Source organism: Falco cherrug, chromosome 1, assembly GCF_023634085.1.
Source record: "Falco cherrug isolate bFalChe1 chromosome 1, bFalChe1.pri, whole genome shotgun sequence".
In the NCBI taxonomy this organism is placed as follows: Eukaryota; Metazoa; Chordata; class Aves; order Falconiformes; family Falconidae; genus Falco; species Falco cherrug.
The window spans coordinates 118,856,671-118,875,264 of record NC_073697.1 but is presented as its reverse complement, the minus strand read 5'-3'; the positions used below and the strand labels follow the sequence as shown (position 1 = coordinate 118,875,264).

Here is an 18,594-nt window from a genome sequence, read left to right as displayed (position 1 = left end):
TCCTTCACGGTGCGGTGCACTGTAACTACTGATAACTCACTCAGAGACTTGATGTTTAGGGTTTGTGACTGCCAGGATCACAAGCAAAAGCAGGGAAAGGAAAAAGAAAAGGGATCACCCTCCCTTGCCTCTCACATGGGAACTCAACTCTGCTGAAAAGACAATGGGAGAAGCATGAAGAGGATGTGAGGGCAGGAGCAGGGCAAGGAGCTGCCAGAGATGGAAGAGGGCACAGTAGGACTATCAGGGTCTCCCCAGGAATGGCCGGCCTCTAAGCTTGTGGGATCTCAATCCAGAGTTTGCATTAGCTTCTCTCTTCCCCCAGCCAGGAAAAATAAGAAAACTTGTGCGATGTGGTATCCCAAGCTTGGTCAGAAAAAAACCCAAAGAAGGCACTGTTCATAGCATGTGTGCGAGCAATCTACGGTCTTTATTCTCTAGACATTGAGGTGGGTACAAAGACTAATTACAGAAGAAAGAGACCAAGAGGTTCACATTTTGTGCAGCCCTCGGGTCACTTTGCTGACTCATGACATCCTCACTCCTCCTCTTCTATCTTCCTATGAAACTCACGGCTCTTTGCTCGGAGCTTGTTGACCTGTGACTCTGCAATGTCAGCCCGCTCCTCGGCTTCCTCCAGCTCGTGCTGGATCTTGCGGAACTTGGAGAGGTTGACATTGGACAATTCCTCCTGTGTGGGGAGAGGGAGTTGGTGGTGAGGAGCCCAGGGCAGGGGTTTCACTCCACCTGCACCTCTCGGCCTTGCGGGGCTGCAGCTGTTCCCCAAGGGAAGGCACAGAACTCCTATCTCCCACCTACTACTGCTGGCCCAGAAGCCTCACACAGATCTCCTCATCCTCCCCTTTTTAGAAGATCCATTGTAGACAGAGCACAACAGGGTTTGAATATAATTCTGCTCTGGATGTGGGAAGGAAACAAACATGGCATCTGCCAATCAAGTTTTGTTAGCTCTAGAATTAAGTGTTCAACTATTCTTGCAGACCATGAGACAAGGTTGGGAATTTTTAAGAGATGGTGAGTCCATGAGATCTCTTCATTGCCTATTTTGCAGATTCCCTTATCTGAGTCCAGAACTCTTGTCTGTACTGGGCTTTTGCAGTAGCAAAGAAGCCAGGCTCAGACATCCATAAATTCAGGGGCTGCAAGACTTCCATCACTTCACTCCTGATTGCTGCATGCCCAGAGAAAGGCAAACACTCCTCGCACAATTCTCACTGCAGCACACAGTGTAGCTTAGGAGTGTATTTCCAACACCTTCTCTATCTGCTGAAATTTCCCTGGGTGTATCCAAAATGTGGAATTCCCTGTAGTAGATGAGCATATGCCAGAATGGACTTCTAATGCAACATTTTCTGTGTTCCTGGCAAAGAATTCTGAAGGTTTGGCGAGCTGTTTTCTTCCATAGAACTTCCAAGCTCTTGCACACACCAAACAAGGGTGTCATGGTCATAGGCATCTTTCATTAAGATAGCTATATGGATGTCAAAACTCTGAAAATATGCTTTTTTCAAAAATTCAGGACATATTTTACTGACAGTATCATTAATAAGACTTTTTACAGACAACTTAGTTTTTCTAATGCAAAAAAGTGTTATGTGAACATGCCTTTCTCATTAGAATTTCATTCATTCATTGATTTTATACTCAAAGCCTGGGTTAATTTAAAAAAAAAAATTTAAAAACTTGAAGAACACTATTACTGACCAGTGGCAATTCCCAAGATTCTTATATTCATCTCCTCAATGACCGTGCTACCCACTTGGAAAGTGTTTCTTGACAAGCACTCAGAGTGATACTTACAGCTTCTTCAGATTGTCTCTTGTAGGATTTCACCTTCATTTGCAGCTTGTCCACCAGATCCTGCAGCCTGAGAATATTCTTCCGGTCCTCCTCAGACTGGAGTGGTTGGAAAGCAGGAAAGAGCGTGAATCAGTTTTCCCACCATGTGAGTTAACAATTCCCCTTGACAACCAAGTGCAAAAATATTTGCTTCCTGGGAGAGGGTGTGTGAGGCCAAGGAGGCCTCCTGCCTTACCTGGTAGGTCAGCTCCTTCACCCTCCTCTCGTACTTGCGCATGCCCTTCACGGCTTCAGCGCTGCGCTTCTGCTCAGCATCCACCTCCCCTTCCAGCTCCCGCACCTGCAACGAGAAGCCCATCTTTGGAGCTTCCCTGCTGGCTGCTAACGTGGCGTGCTCACTCATGCACAAAGAAAAGCCCCACGCACTCTGGCCTCCAGCTTCTGGATTTGCTTCTTGCCTCCCTTCAGAGCCAGCTGCTCGGCCTCATCCAGACGGTGCTGCAGGTCCTTCACCGTCTGGTCCAGGTTCTTCTTCATCCTCTCCAGGTGGGCGCTGGTGTCCTGCTCCTTCTTCAGCTCTTCTGCCATCATGGCTGCCTGATGAGAGCAAAGGGTCAAAGCCATTGTGGGGCTGGAGACCATCTGAGGGAAATTACTCCCACCATCGGCACTGAAGGGAGCCCCCAACTCACATCTGTGATGGCCTTCTTGGCCTTCTCTTCAGCATTGCGGGCTTCCTGGATCGTATCCTCCATTTCACTCTGGATTTGGGCAATGTCTGTCTCCAGCTTCTTCTTGGTGTTGATCAAGCTGGTGTTCTGTGCAAAGAGAGATGGTGAGATTTTTATCATAGAGCCTGCGATACCAAACCTACAGCCTGAGCCAAGTTCCCCCTCTTCAAGCTTGCAGTTCAGACACTGGAATACTTTCTAAAATGGTTCTCTAGAAAGTGTCAGTAGTGGGTTCAGGGGATGGGTTCTGAGCATGCCTTGCCTTGTGGACAGCAGTACAGAGATCATTCGATCATGCTAGTACTGCCTATCCTCTGGAATATAGTAGCCTTCCATGTATGTTCAGTACCAGCACAACTGCTATTGCACCATGCCCATACCTGGGTATGGAGGAGCTGCACTCGTTCGGTGGCATCCAGAAGCTCCTGCTCAGCCACCTTCCTTGACCGCTCCGTCTGCTCCAGGGCTGCCCGCAGCTCCTCAATTTCAGCCTGCAGCAGGTTTGCTCGGCGCTCCACCATGGCCACCTGCTCCTTCAGGTCCTCCTGTGTCCTCAGAGCATCATCCAAATGTATCTGGGTATCCTGCAAAAAGGACAAGAGAAATGGCAAGGTGGCAGCGTGCGCTTGGGCACCAGAATTGTCAGGGACGTCATTTCTCTCCCTGTTGCTTTGCTGAACAGACCTTGAGCACAGCCTGCGTGTTTCTCAGGTTCTTTTGTGCCTCTGCAGCCACGCGGTTGGCATGGCTCAGCTGGATCTCCATTTCATTCAGGTCTCCCTCCATCTTCTTCTTCAGCCGCAGGGCTTCGTTCCTGCTCCTGATCTCAGCGTCCAGGCTGCTCTGCAAGGACTCCACAATCCTGAGGTGGTTCCTCTTCATCTGGTCAATCTCCTCATCTTTCTCTGCTATCTTCCTGTCAATCTCAGACTTCACTTGGTTGAGCTCAAGCTGGAGGCGCAGGATCTTCCCCTCTTCATGTTCTAGGGAAGCCTGGACAAGTGGACACAAATATTGGTAATGTAGATAAGGCCACTGCTCATTTCTATGTAATTGTAGAATATTGCAGGAAGTCTCAGCTGTTTACACTCCCCAGCCAAAACAGAGGGGAACAAGCATTTTTCAGCCACATTTCCCCATTGCTCATTTCTTTAGTGCAGACCCCAGGGATTATGGGCGTGTACCTCAGCTTCCTCCAGAGCAGCCTGGATTTCAGATTTCTCCTGCTCAATCTGCTTCTTGACTTTCTCCAGCTCATGAATGGCCTTGCCTCCCTCTGCAATCTGCTCTGTGAGGTCAGCGATCTCCTCTGTGGGAGCAAAGGCCAACGGCACGGTCAGGCACGGAGCAGAACGGGAAGGGCCCTGCCGCACCAAGGTGACGGGCATCTTTGCAGACACGCAGGCACAGACCCCTGTGGAGCGGTGGGTAGTGGTGGACAGTGGGAAAGCCCAGCCAGGAGCAGAGGGCCAGGGACTTACGCTGCAAGTTCTTGTTCTCACGCTTCAGCGTTTCCAGGTGGTCCAGGGACTCCTCGTAGGCATTCTTCATCTTAAAGAGCTCCGTGCTGAGGGAGCGAGCCTCCTTCTGGGAGGCCTCCAGCTCAGCCTGCGTTTCCTCATACTTCTGCTTCCATTCTGCCAGGATCTGAAGGGAAACGGCACGTGAGCGTGGATGTGGCAATCGGGAGGGGACGCTCTGCCCAGGAACCCCAGGGCTGGAGCCCACAAGACCTTGTCAAAGTTCTTCTGCTTCTTATCCAGAGCTGCGCAGGCAGCATTCGCTCGCTCCACGTCAATCATCAGGTCCTCCACTTCATTCTGCAGCCTCTGCTTTGTCTTCTCCAGGGAGGCACATTTGGCATTCACAGCTTCAACGTGTTCCTCTGCTTCCTGCAGGCGCTGTGCCAGCTTCTTCCTGAGAGGTTTTAAGTACTGCTCATATTTGGGAACTAAAATGGATGTTATTTTTTCATTTTCAGCACAGTCCTGAGGCACTTTGCAGTATCTGGTCCTAATGCACATGGCACAGAACCTATCCCACCCTGACATTTTTCCTCTTTTTTTCTTTCCGCAGAGTCTAGCTATCCTTCTGCCCTCCGCACACACCACACATTGCCTTTCTTCTGCATTCTAGGTCACATAGCTTATTTTCCTTGTGTTTTTCAAAACCACACCTTTATAGTACATATTTCTGTTTCATATAACTCATCTTCAACCTTTTAACAGGCTTTTGCTTTTCAGTATCTCAATGGCCTCTTCAAATTTCTGTTAGTGGTTTCTGCCAGCCTTCCCCACATTTTTACATACTTGGCCTCCTCCAGCTCCTCCGTGCGCTGAATAGCGTCCGTCTCGTATTTGGTTCTCCACTGGGCCACTTCGCTGTTGGCCTTGGACAGGGCGCGCTGCAGCTCCCCCTTGGCTTCCTGCTCCTCCTCGTATTGCTCCCGCAGCAGGTCACAGTCGTGGCGAGCAGACTGCAAGGCGTGGGCCAGCGCGTTCTTGGCCTGGGGGTAAAAAGATTGCAATAAGTACTAGAGGTATCCTGGGAAATTTTTTGTTAGTGGCACTTAGACACTGGAAAAGACACTGTCTATCCCAGAGCAACAGTGATTAAGTGACTGCATGAAAAGAAAATCCAAGGTCTGATATACCACAAAAAGCTAGGAGTTCTGCACAGATAGTGCCTAGATTACATGACCTAATGGAATGTTTTGAACTTTTAATTAGCTCACTTTTTGAACTATTGCACACTGCACCAAAAATAATGTGATGTAAAATATTTATTTCATATGTAACATTAAATATCTTCACCTTTATCTCTTCCTCTAGTTGCCGCTTCAGTTCTTCAATCTGCTGGGTGAAAGCCTGTTTCCCTCTTGACAGCTGAGAAATTAAAGCATCTTTTTCCTCTACCTGGCGTGAATATTCACCTGAAAAAGTTTGTAATTAAGAAAGTATTTTTAACACCCAAGGGAGTCTTTTAGAGTGTTCTCCCACTTCCAAACTAGAGATGGAAGTGCCATACCAGATTCTGTCTGCAGACGGGCTCTTTGAGCACTAAGATCGCTGATCATGCGCTGGTTCTGCTCGTCCTTTGTTTTATATTCACTTAGCTGGTCTTCCAGAGTGCGACACATTTTCTCTAGATTTGCCTATATGTCAAGCACATATAAGAAAATAGTTAGTACCTTGGTTCTGCCGTAATTACAGCAGGAAAATGTGTCCAGAGCATGCATTTTAACATCTGGGGACTATGTGTATACACCCACAGTTCTGTGCATTATATTTGGAGAAAACAGTTACAACCTGATCATAGTTAAATAAGATTTAAAACACATACTACATTCTACTCAAAATAATAATAAAAATATTTCTGTACCTTGGCTTTGGAGACAGACTCCATGTTACTGGCCAAGTCGTCAATCTCCATCTTGAGCTCACTCTTCTCCTTCTCCAGCTTCTGCTTCACTCGCTGCAGGTTGTCGATCTGCTCCCCAAGCTCAGCGGTGCTGTCCGCGTGCTTCTTGCGCAGGGCCGCAGCCGTGGCTTCGTGCTGCAGCGTGGCCTCCTCCAGGTCGCGACGCATCTTCTGAAATTCTGCCTCACGCTTCTTGTTCATCTCAATCTGAGCGGCGGTAGCCCCTCCGGCTTCTTCCAGGCGCTCGCTGATCTCCTCTAGCTCCCTCGACAGGTCAGCCCGATGCTTCTCGGCTTTTGCCCGAGAGGTTCGCTCTGCCTCAATTTCCTCCTCCAGCTCCTCAATACGAGCCTGGGGAACATTAGGCACCCTTCGCACCCATGCCCTCCTCCTTCCCGACCTGAGACTGGCTGAGAGAGGGGAAGGGCCAGACACTTGCCTGCAGCTCCTTGATCTTCTTCTGTAACTGCATGCCCAGGAGCTGCTCATCCTCAATTTTGCTCTGGATCTGGCTGATTTCAAAGTCTTTCCTTTGGGCAAAGCAAACTGTGTTAGCGTCTGAGCAAAACACCCCCAAGCGCACCAGCCCCACAGTCTGGTGCCCCACAGCCACGCTTACTTCTTCAGTTTCTCATCCAGCTGCTGCTTATCATTTTCCAAATCCATGATGCTGTCATGGGCCAGCTTCAGGTCTCCTTCGAGTTTCCTCTTAGCTCTCTCAAGGTCCATGCGCAGTTTCTTCTCTTGCTCCAGGCACCCTTCCAGCTAAGAAGAACAAGGCCATCAGTGCGCTGCCAGCCAGGTATAACTCTAAACCTGTCCTGCTCTTGCTGTATGCCTGTGTGCTTACATCGTCCACTTGCTGCTCCAGCTTGGTCTTAGCTTTGGTCAGCGTATTGACTTTGTCCTCCTCTGCCTGCAGGTCATCCAGTGTCTGCTGATGGGCCTCTTGGAGGGCTTTCTTCTCTTTAGTCAGCTTCACAATGGTCTCGTCCAGGGCTGCCATCTCCTCTGTGAGGTTTTTCACCTTTGAGAAGAAAAGAGTAAGTGCAGATAAAAAATGGCTACTGTATAACAAAGCAGAGGTCTTTTCTGAAGTGGAAGTAGCATCTTCTGCCTCATACCTTGTTTTCAGTGGCATGCTTTTCCTTCTCAACCTTGGCCAGTGTTAACTCCAGGTCATCAATATCTTTCTTGAGCTCAGAACATTCATCCTCCAGTTTCCTCTTCTTGGCTGTCAGCTCAGCATTGATTTCCTCCTCATCCTCAGCCCTTTCAGTCACCTCCTTTACTTTGGCTTCCAGCTGGATCTTGGTTTTGATGAGCTGGTCACACCTTTCCTCAGCATCAGCCAAAGCATCAGCTTCCTGGTGGGAAAATACTGGGTTTAGGGATTTGGTTTTTTGAAGGAAAATGAAGATGTTTACCTTCATAGTTTTTAGAGTCCTGGAGAGCAATTTTGTAGTTAAAAATTTGCTTAATCCAACAGAATGAAATCCAATATAGAATAGATTTTATATTGTTGGTTTCGAAACAGCCAGTTTTGAAAGCTAAAACCAAGTAAGATTCTTTTCTGTGTACATGAAGGCCCAAGTATTTACATATTTGTTCCAGATATACAATTCAATATTATCCCATAATATCAAACATTAGAATAAAACATATAAATTTTTTTATTAATCAGAGGAATACCTCGCACATTTATGAAGTGCCAAGTGATAACCATATGCCAAGATACACATAAATAAATACAAAAGTCACAGTTACGCTAACATCATTCCTGCATCTCTATTTTTTTCACCCTACTGTCTTTCTGGAGCAACTGTTTCTGATTTAGATTTTCATTACCACAGCCCGAAAATATCTAGCAGCTTTGGCTCTTCTCTGTGAGACCCTCATCAGCTAAGAAGAAAAGGAGCTGCTGGAATATTTATCCCTAGGCTTTTTTTGCAACAGATGTCCTGTGTTGTTTGTTATATTTTGTCTCAAGTTTCAGTCTAGCAGAAACAATGAGAAAGAAAAATGATAATTTTTGCAGTGAGTGATTTTTTTGCATCATTTTACATTTAAAGATGCTTTAAAAAGTGGGGACATGTAAATTTTCCTGTCATATATGCTGCATAGTATTACTTTGAGGATACAGTCTTTTCTATTCTGTGCATTATTTAATTTAGAAACCACAGCATTACAACACTACAGATGTATCACACCATTGTATATAATGATTCTGAGTGATTTAGAAGGGCAAGTGAGAATATTAAATTCTGTTTCCTCTGTTAGTTCGGTATTACAACATAGTAATGTTTGTAACAGCTAAGCTGCCATCTACACCAGAAAGAAACAAGTTACCTTGTTTAATTGGAGAATAAAGAAAGGAAAGAAATGTCCTCTTAACTTGTCCTAAAAACTCCTAATCATGTTTGTATAAGGATAGGCATTCTCAGTTTTGGAGAAGTAGGAAAAATGACTAGAACAAACATTATACTAATACAAGTAAAGTTTCTGGATTGCTGATACAGCTTAACTGAATGTTAATGATAGAGGCCTCAGCATACACCATAGGAAACTCTCACATACAGCATCTGGACTCCTGACAGTCATTATTGAAGCTGCTTGTATTTTTAAGAGCACCACTTCATAAAACACAATTGAATGGACTTAATATGTAGTTTACAGGTATCTTTTCAAAATGTAGTTGTAAATATCAGCCTGATAGTCACAGTTCAGCTAGGATGAGGCACACTGGTAGTACTCACAGCCTGTACTTGGAGCTGGAGATCATTTTTCTCCTGCACCAGTTTCACCATTTTCTCTTCCAGCTCCTTCCTCTTTGCCTCAGACTTTGCAAGCTCTTCCTTGGTTTTCTCAAACTCCTGTTTCATGTTGGCCATCTCCTTCTCAGACTCTGCACTCTTCAGCAAGGGCTTGATCTTGAAGAACAGCTTCATCCAGGGCCAGTGCTTCACGTTCATGAATGCACGAATATTGTACTGGATGCAGAAGATGGACTCTCTGAAAGGTAAGTCAAATTAATATTAAATATTTAGACCATGATGATACAATAAGCCAGATACAGTGCACTTAATTTGAAGAAATGTCTACCTCCTCTCCACCATTCTCTGGTACTCCACTCTCATCAGGAAGCCCCTGCACCTGGCCTGTGTGCGGGTGATGAGCTGTGCCAGCTTCTCATCCCTCATCTCCTCCAAGAGGCCTACCAGCCCAGCTTTGAAGAACACCTTAGTAAGAGCATGAAAATAGGTGCAGTGTATATGGTTGTTCAGTGTAGCCCAGTACCCTGTACCCCATGGTGTACAATATGGGAATCTAACAGAAAGAGCAAAAGCACAAAGAAGGTATGTAGTGATAGACCCCCTCTTATATCTCCAAGCTTCCTGTTACCTGCAATTGAGGAACTATAACAGTCACACATTTTGCCTTTGTTTCTATTAACCCTTGATTCTTTTATTCTACAACTTCACCTTAAATTAGGAACCCTTAATTGGCCTTTAATTAAATCATCCTATGGCAAAGAATTTCAGTTTTATTGAAGTGTTGAGTCAATAAGTACTTAGCTGATTTCTTTTAAGTACGCTATTTGATTATTTCACATGCTATCTGGAGAATCTGAGTATCATTCTCAAGCCATGTAAATCAAAATCACAGAGTACTTGAAACAAACAGTTCTTGTACCTTGGTATGACCAAATTTGTATTGAGTGTGGTCTATATCAATTGATCCAAGAAGTTTCTCACAAGCCTTCTTGCTGTCAATGAACTGTCCCTCTGGGATAGCACTGGCATTTAATACTTTGTATCTGGGGGAGAAAATGAAGGAATTGCATTGGACTCAATGATCTTAAGGGTCTTTTCCAACCTAAATGATTCTATGAATATAGAGACCAATAGGCTGGTACACGGCAAGAAATAGTCTCGGAACTGTTGAGAACATAATAGTGTTGCTAAACATAAGCTTAGAGAAGGCTTTAGTCACCAGAGGTGAAACTTTAATTTCACAAGCTACTCAAGATGGACAAAACGATCCATTAAGGGGAAGAAGTCTGACCTCTGTTTAAAATCTGCATACAACACTCTGTTGGGAAATCCTTTCCTGCAAATTCTGATCCCTTCCAGCACACCGTTACACCGCAGCTGGTGAAGCACCAGTTCATGCTCCATGGCACCTAGAAATTCAGAGCACAAATACATGCTATATTCTCTAATACAGAGGGGAAGAGCTGACCATACTGAAAACCTTCTACATGTGAGTCTCTTACCAGGTGTTTTTGTTTCATTTGGGATGATGCAGCGTACAAAATGTGGGTGGGTACTTCGCAGATTGGTCATCAGCTTGTTTAAATTCTCCTGGGAGAGTCATTAACAAAAGTTTATATTAGCAAATGTAATTTCCACTACAAGCATCAAGCCCTCTAAAATGAAATAACGAAGTATCAGACAAAAATTAGCTTGCAGAATCCTGAACTAAAGCCCCCCACAAGTTTTTCTGACTTTCCACGGATCTTTGCTGTTACTAAGTTAACATATAAAGTTCTTCTGATTAATCCATAGGAAATATTGTACTCTTAAACATAGTTTTAACACATTTCACTGACTCTAGTGGAATGTCCTTATTAGAAATAACAGCCATCTTCCACTGGATGTACCCAGAGAGATAAATTGGTGCCTCTGTGGCAGTTTGAAAAGATGGGACATATGGAGCAGAATACATAGAACCTTCCTGGTTTCCCCACTGGAAGCAAAAGGAACAAAAATGACAAGCTGAGTTTTGTATGTCTAGATGACATGTTTATCTTGTAAGGTAAGATGAGAATAAGGTGAGATAAATCCCAACCTTGTTTTGTAATTAATATCTGTATACTTTTTTATAAATATTTATTGCTTATAATTAGTGGAGGGAAGTAGGTGCCTCCAGAGGACACCTCAGAGTACATAAATTAAGCAGCCAAAACATTAAGATGTCTAAACACTAACATGTCTAAACAAGAGGGATAGAAGTTTGAAAACATAACAGAAATGCAACCCAAATCCAGAAAACAATATATCTACTATAACATTTCTCTTAAAGTCTTATGACCTTTCAACATAGGCTTATTGCATTATTTTTGAATGATACATTCTGGCAATAATTTCCCACTTGCAAGGCCAAGGCACTACAGCCATGATTATTTTTCTTGGGGCATATACACACATGCCCATGTTCTGTTTCAGAGCACTGGCTAGAGGCTGTCAGGTGATCACGAATCATATGATACCGGATCTGTAGAAGAAATTAGGCTATATCAACAAGGGAGACCTAAATGAAGGATGAATATGGTAATAAATAACCTCAGGAGAGACTAGACATTGCACCTGGTGGAACTGTATGAAGCAGCTAGGCAGCAAGACTTGGTTATGACAAAGAACTGTCAAGTATCTGACATCCTAGAAATCTATAACCCAGGGACTGGTGGTATTTCAACTATAAGAAATTGATCCCTTAATCAAGGAGAAAAATTAGAGCTATAAATGGAGCAAATAAGTTATTCTCCAGACCAGTGGGCAGAATGTTGTTAAAAGGCAATAAAAGGTTCCGAAGCCAGAGGTGGACATCTGAAGAAATCTGTTATATTTTAGGTGTATATATATATAGAGAGAGGTTTTCTGTATGACATTCTGCTGTCTGAAACTGTCATCCTGGGACAAGTGGACAAAAAGAAAATTTGTGCCTTCCGTGGAATGGAGCATAAATAGATTACAGTGGCTTTATTCCTAACAAAAGATTGCCCAAGAACTTCAGGGTCTTTTAACACAACTAAGCCAAAGAAAGACTAGACATTTTAAATGATAGGTTTAGTTCTTATTTTAGGATGAATAGTGAACTCTCTACTGTACCCGGAAAAGAGCTGAGACAGTCTGGAAGGAAGAACCCTTCTTCTTGCCACCTTTCTTGCCAGCACTAGCCTCTGCAAAATTGAAAATAAATAAAACAGATTTAAGATTTTTCCTTTTGCCTTTTATAATTCCTTTTTGTAAGCTGCACATCAGTGAAAATATGGGATTCATAGAACCAACCTGCATCTGCTCCACCATAGTTGGCAAAGAGTAAGGCCAGTGTCTTCACAGAGGATTTCTGGTACAACCCAATGACAGTTTCATTCAGGGGGTCCTTGTTCTTCTCCAGCCAGCCAGTGATGTTGTAGTCCACTGTGCCAGCATAGTGTATCAGGGAGAAGTGTGCCTCAACCTTCCCTTTGGTAGGCTTGGGCTTCTGGAAGTTGCTGGACTTGCCCAGATGCTGGTCATAGAGCTTGTTCTTGAAAGAGGTGTCAGTTGCCTTGGGGAACATGCACTCCTCTTCCAGGATGGAGAAGATGCCCATGGGCTAGGAGAAATGAGCATGGGAGACAGACTGTAATTTAGTTTTCAGGGCAATAATGACCTTCACCTAGGCAGAGCAGTGGAACACAGACTGAAATACACATCAGAAAATATTATTATTCAATTACATCTTCTGCTAGAAAGTGAAATTAAATATATTGATACTTACGTTTTTAACACCAAATTAATCATAAAGATTAATGGACATTCATTTAGTTTGTGTGGAGAACATGCTTTATAAAATCAGAGCACTATTTTCTTATCCAGAGGGACTCAAAGCACACACAGATGTCTTAGACAAATTGAACATGAGCTAACAGTACACCCTTGCAGCAAAGGCAGCCAACTCATCCTGGGCTGCATTAAGAGTGTTACCAGCAGCTCAAGGGGAGTGATCCTTACCCTCTATTCAGCTCTGCTGAGAAACATCTGGAGTGCTGTGTCTAGTTCTTGGCTTCCCAGTACAAGAGAAATGTGGACCTAATAGAGTGAACCCGGTGACTGGCCACAAAGATACTTAAATGACTGGAACATCTGACATACAAAGAGAAGCTGATAGAGATGGGACTGTTCAGCCTAGAAAAGAGAAGGTTCTGGGGGATCTTACCAATGTGTATAAATACCTAATGGGAAGGGATAAAGAAAACAGCTAGAGGCTTCTAGTAACTTGTCCAGTGACAGGACAAGATGGAACAGTCATGAATTGAAATACACAAAATTCCATTTAAACAGAAGAAAAAAGCTTCTTTACTGTGAAAGTGGTCAGAAGTTGGAACACTTCCCCCAGAGTATCTGTGGAGTCTCCACCATTGGCAACATTCAAAATCCAGCTGAAAATGGTCCCGAGCAACCTGCTCTGGTGGACCTTGTCTTGACCAAAGGGGTTGGACTAAGTGATCTCCAGAGCTTCCTTCAAACCTCAGCAGCTCTGTGAAGCTGTGATTCAAACTACTTATCCTCCTGCCAGCCACTGAACTTTTCATCTCATGTGCAGTGTGATGTCTTCTCATAGTCAGTCAAGGGATGCACATGTAAGTGTGATTGTGCACTGACAGTTATGTATGTCTCTCTTTTATGTTAATTTTACAAAGATAAAGATATTCTTCTGTACTAGCACAAGTCTCTTAGAGCTGAAAGATGAGGAGGACATGTTGATCTGTAAATTGACTCTAACTGTTTTGGAAAAACACTCTTATTGGGAGTTTAACAACCTTTGGCACTTGAAAAGAGATGAACAGACTTGCTCTCATAAAGCTGTGTGAAATCGCCTTCACATCTCACTTGACAGAAGAAATAAACACAGGGCAAGGTATTTTGAATAATGAAAGTTGAATACTTGGACATGAACATAGAAGATCCCTTTTAAAAATGAGGCCAAGTAATACTAGAATTTGCACGCATGTAGTGCATTTGAACAGGAAGGGTACCTTCTCAATGAGCTCAATGCAGGCAGCCAGGTCCATCCCAAAGTCAATGAATGTCCACTCAATTCCTTCCTTCTTGTACTCCTCCTGCTCCAGCACGAACATGTGGTGGTTGAAGAACTGTTGCAGTTTCTCATTGGTGAAGTTGATGCACAGCTGCTCAAAGCTGTTAAACTGCAAATAAAATAAGAAGACATATCTGCAAGATGCAGCAATAATTGCAAAAACTCATTTGTTTAAAATTTGAGTGCAGTTATCTTGGCTTCATTGTCAAGTCAGGCATTTAGTCAGTCTGCTTTATATCTACGTAACGAAACAGAGAAATGCATCAAATTAATTGTCCACAAGGAATTTTTTTTGCATTGATAAAATTGTGATGATAAAATATATTACCTGTATAATCTGAGACCAAATTACAGGAAGAAAAAACTCAATCTTAGGCCTCTCATGATATATATGTTTTTATACTATATTGTCCTTGATCATTTAAAGCAAGGATTTTTTCTGATTGGACCATTCTGTACTTTTGAGTTGGTGCATCTTGAAATAAGACAAGTCCTTTGAAAGATCATTTTTTACTTTATGAAAAGAAAGGCAAATAGCTACAAATAATTATGTGAAGATATTACACCTTTCAAAACACATCTCAGAGTGAGCATGACATCCAGTTGTCACTTCCAAATAGCTCTTACCAAAACTTTGTTACTTACATCAAAGATCTCAAAGCCAGCAATGTCCAGGACACCAATGAAGTACTGTCTGGGTTGTTTGGTATCCAGCTGTTGGTTGATACGAACAACCATCCACAAGAACATCCTCTCATAGACAGCCTTTGCCAGAGCACCAACAGCATTGTGCACCTATAAGAAAAATAAATGCATAGAGTTAACATATAGAGCAGAGGAGAATCAGAAGGATCTTAATTCAAAACATGGTTCCAGGTTACTACGTTTCTTACCTGCTGTGCAGTTTGACCTTTGGTCACATACTCATTCCCAACCTTGACTCGGGGGTAGCAGAGGGCCTTGAGCATGTCAGCTGAATTCAGACCCATAAGGTAGGCAGCCTTGTCAGCCACTAAAAAGGGAAAAAGAAAGAATTTAGTGTTATGTACATTCTGAATCCCGGAGTGTTCTCTAAAGGCTGAAGGATTCAGCCTTCTGTTCTTGGAAATTTTTCAGTAGACTCTCATATGGGGAATTTTGCTAACATCAAAGTCATCATTATGCATACTAAGCTTTTCTGAAAGAATTTATGTTTGAAAAACTTCACCGAAGGATGTAGAAAGTAACGATGTTTTCAAAAATCTCTTGGCACAAAACTGAAAGCTGCAGCTTGCAAGGCTGAATATTTGTAATACATGTGTAGCTCAGGAGATGCAGTGGCAACAGCCAGGTACTGATCTACATCCAGGTAGTCAAAACCACCCAATATTTCAGGTAGAACACAAAGAAGGTATCTCTGTTCTCTTTCAGATCCAGAATCTACAACCCCTTATGATCTTTGGTTTCTGACAGTAACACTCACTGGGTTTCATCCTTTTACCTATGATATTTCCCACCTTCTGCCTTATGCTTTAGCAAGATGGGCCATTGCTCAGAGAGATGGAGACATGGGTTGTAGGTCCTGTGCCAACAAAGGAGAGGAATCAAACACACCTCTCACACCAGAGGAATTCTTAATAACTGACGGGTAAGGGTGAATGGGAACACTGTCCCCCACCCTGTTACAGCTGAAGCACTTGGCTGCTTCACAATTGCAAACCATATTCCAACAAAAGTACCACTAATGATGTCAAAGGAAGAACATCCATTGCTCCTAACTTCTGGAAGTGTACAAAAAACAGTTTAAACTATTAATTGTTCATAGCATGAGACACCAAAAATCCTAAGGTCAGGGAACATGATATACTGAGAAGAGGACAAGCAACACATTTTTTCTGGCTTATTGTTTTCCCTTGGGATCCTAAAGCCCAACAAAGAACAAGTTTTAGTGTCTTCCACATCCATAGTGGCTTGTAGAAAGGTTAATTATTAAGTTTGATAATACCTTCTGTGCCATCTGGCTCTGCTTGCTCCTCTCTTGGTTTCTGCTTGAACTTCAGGTTCCCATAGTGCATAACAGCCCCTGTCAGCTTGTAGATGGCTGTCTTCTCATCAGCAGTGAAGCCCAGGATGTCAATGGCACTCTGGCAATTCAATCAGCAAAGTGAAATATTTACATGTTATGTGATGTATGACCTATGCCTGTTGACCTGTTCCATAAGTTACTTACATCTGTAGCCATCAGTTCCTCCTTGTCATCAATACTTGGAACAGTGATTTCACCTTGACTCACAAAAGGGTAGTCATAGGGGTTGGTGGTAATGAGGAGCATTTCTGAAAACGAATGGGTTCATGGATTAAATTTCATTGGTTTTGTGTAATGTAGTTAAATGCTGCTCAGGGATATTTCTCCAAAAAGATCAGTGATGCCTCCTACCAATTAGCTCCGGCTTCTTGTTGGAAGTGATCTGATAGAATATGTGGTAGCTTCTTTCTGCTTTAAGCTGGAAAGTGACTCTGGACTTCTCCAGCAGGTCTGTCAAGGAGGGTAGGACAGAGTGAGTACAAGAACTGGGAAGTGAATAGAAGGAGTGGGATCAGGCCAGGAGAGCGACTTACAAGTTTCAATGTCAGCAGAAGCCAGTTTGCCTGTGGCCCCAAAGTGGATTCTGATGAATTTGCCCTGTTAAGGAGAAGCAGCGGCATTTCAGCCTGGAGGCGTTTCATTGCTGTCTCCTTCTGTGAGAATGCCACTAGCCCATCACTACTGTTACAACAAGGAGCAATTTCTCCTAAAACAGCTTACAAAGCGTGAGGAGTTGTCGTTCCTCACGGTCTTGGCGTTTCCAAAGGCCTCCAGCAGTGGGTTGGCGCTGATGATTTGATCCTCAAGCGTTCCCTGCAGGATGAGAATTATTGCTGCTTATCCTTTCCAAAAATCACGTCAGGAACAGAGGAAAGCATTGATTCCAGCCAGCACCTGTTACTTTACCTGCATTTTGCCTGACTGCTCCTCTTTCTTCTTCTCCCCGCTCGCTGCAATTGTTGCAAAGTACTGGATGACACGCTTCGTGTTCACAGTCTTCCCGGCACCGGATTCTCCGCTGTCAAACCAAAGAGAGATGCAGAGAGCGTGTGGTCAGGCAGGAGGTCCCCTGGCACCGGGCAGCCCCGCAGGGACCCGAGCAGGGGGTGTACGTACGTGATCAGGATCGACTGGTTCTCGCGATCTGTGAAAGAGGCAGAATGAAAGACAGTGTTTGCAGTTGACCTGGGTAACACTGACTTGAATGATAAGTAAAGCTGTAAGTGGAAGCTGGGGCTTCCCTAGGAAGTCCAAGAGTACCCAATTCCCTTCCAGGTCCTAATGGTACTAAATATAATCCAGAATGGATGCATAGAGCTGTCAGAGCCTGTGACAGGTCCTGAGACAAGTTGGGTACCACCCTTCATACAGTTCCTGTCAAGGAAACTAATCAAACTGCCTGCATGTGTTCAAAATAGTGGATTATATGGAATAATAACTTACTTTCCTATCAGTGAAAAAAAGTAGAAAACTAAGTCAAGTACTATTTCTGCAGCGGGAGAGGGTACAATCTCATACAATACGGTGCAAATAATACACTGACTCCATGCATGCTTCTTGGTCAGTTTCACTTGAAAGTAGTTCCTGCATAACTCGACCAAGTTCTCAAACATCTCTGTGGTGTCTTAAGCTGGCTTGTCACATACCGCAGTGAGATCACTGGGCCTTCTTGGTTTAGATTGCTGTGAGGGAGGTCAAGCAACTCACCAGTCAGCATGAACTGATAGGCGTTGTCCGAGATGGAGAAGATGTGTGGAGGGGCCTCCTGGCGCTTCTTGCCTCGGTAGGCCAACACCACCTCTGGGTTGTACACCGGCAGCCACTTGTAGGGGTTGACAGTGACGCAGAAGAGCCCCGAGTAGGTCTGCGAGGAAGGGAGACAGCACGTTGGCTCCCACTTGGCCTGGCAGAGCAGTTCCTCCCGGCTGCCCAAAGGCAGGCTGCTGCTGGTACTTACGTAGATCATCCAGGCTGCGTAACGCTCTTTGAGGTTGTACAGCACAGCGGGCTCGTGGAGGTGGGTCATCATGGCCATGTCCTCGATCTTGTCGTACTTGGGAGGGTTCATGGAGAAGACCTGATCTTCCTTCACGGTCAGGGTCTGTCAAGGAGACAAAAGATCTGTGTGCGTCAGCTGAAAGCTCAGAGTGGGAATCAAATGCTGATCTGAATCTTGAATTTTGCTCACCTCTCCAGCTTCAGTCTTGACAGTGATCTTCCCTGATTCCCTGCTCTGGATTGTTCCTTTCACAAAGGATTCTTTAGGGTGGGCCACAAAGACGGATGTCTTGGCATCAAAAGGCTTGTTCTGGGCCGCAATTCTCTCCTTTTCCGATTTTCGGAGATAAGGAGCCGCCTCCCCAAAAACAGCCATCTCAGCATCTCCAGAGGCCATGTCTGCACTTCACTGAAGGTATGTCAGCAGAAGGCTCTAATGGGGAGGAAGGATATGATACTGATTGTTCACATCTGTTCTGTTAGAGTGTGAAAAATTTTATATGCCTTGGTTTCTCTTCATAAACTTGAGTATTTTGGAACAGCTAACATGAGCTCACTAGAGAACTAAGTTTTAGGTCAACTTCAAAAAAAAAAAAAGAGTTTTTCATTGCTGTAGTCTGGTCTTCAGACATTTAGAACAACTTTTAATGACCTTTCAGAACTGTGGGTCTGGTACTTTAAGAATACTATGTG

The 18,594-nt window shown here is 44.0% G+C and overlaps 1 protein-coding gene across 2 annotated transcripts; it reads right to left on the bottom strand.

Annotated features, from left to right (window-relative positions):
- Positions 1–419: 419 nt before the first annotated feature.
- LOC102046448 (myosin heavy chain, skeletal muscle, adult-like) lies at positions 420–18,312 on the bottom strand. Of its 2 annotated transcripts, XM_055723651.1 has the most exons (38): positions 18,092–18,312; positions 17,861–18,004; positions 17,611–17,767; positions 17,020–17,047; positions 16,810–16,921; positions 16,624–16,716; positions 16,437–16,500; positions 16,255–16,353; positions 16,048–16,151; positions 15,823–15,961; positions 14,732–14,850; positions 14,484–14,633; positions 13,777–13,947; positions 12,044–12,353; positions 11,864–11,934; positions 10,249–10,336; positions 10,038–10,155; positions 9,666–9,789; positions 9,075–9,211; positions 8,729–8,984; positions 7,097–7,339; positions 6,823–6,999; positions 6,592–6,737; positions 6,412–6,502; positions 5,934–6,323; positions 5,580–5,706; positions 5,366–5,484; positions 4,862–5,058; positions 4,286–4,469; positions 4,034–4,199; positions 3,737–3,861; positions 3,237–3,545; positions 2,933–3,136; positions 2,514–2,639; positions 2,248–2,418; positions 2,057–2,161; positions 1,822–1,917; positions 420–691 (listed from the first exon to the last, which is right to left on the bottom strand). In XM_055723651.1, exons 1-38 carry the CDS (start codon positions 18,296–18,298, stop codon positions 539–541), a joined length of 5,820 nt encoding a protein of 1,939 aa, XP_055579626.1. In that variant the 5' UTR covers positions 18,299–18,312; the 3' UTR covers positions 420–538. The 2 variants fall into 2 exon arrangements, with proteins under 2 accessions (XP_055579626.1, XP_055579620.1); XM_055723645.1 differs by having other exon boundaries at positions 17,611–18,004.
- Positions 18,313–18,594: the final 282 nt, after the last annotated feature.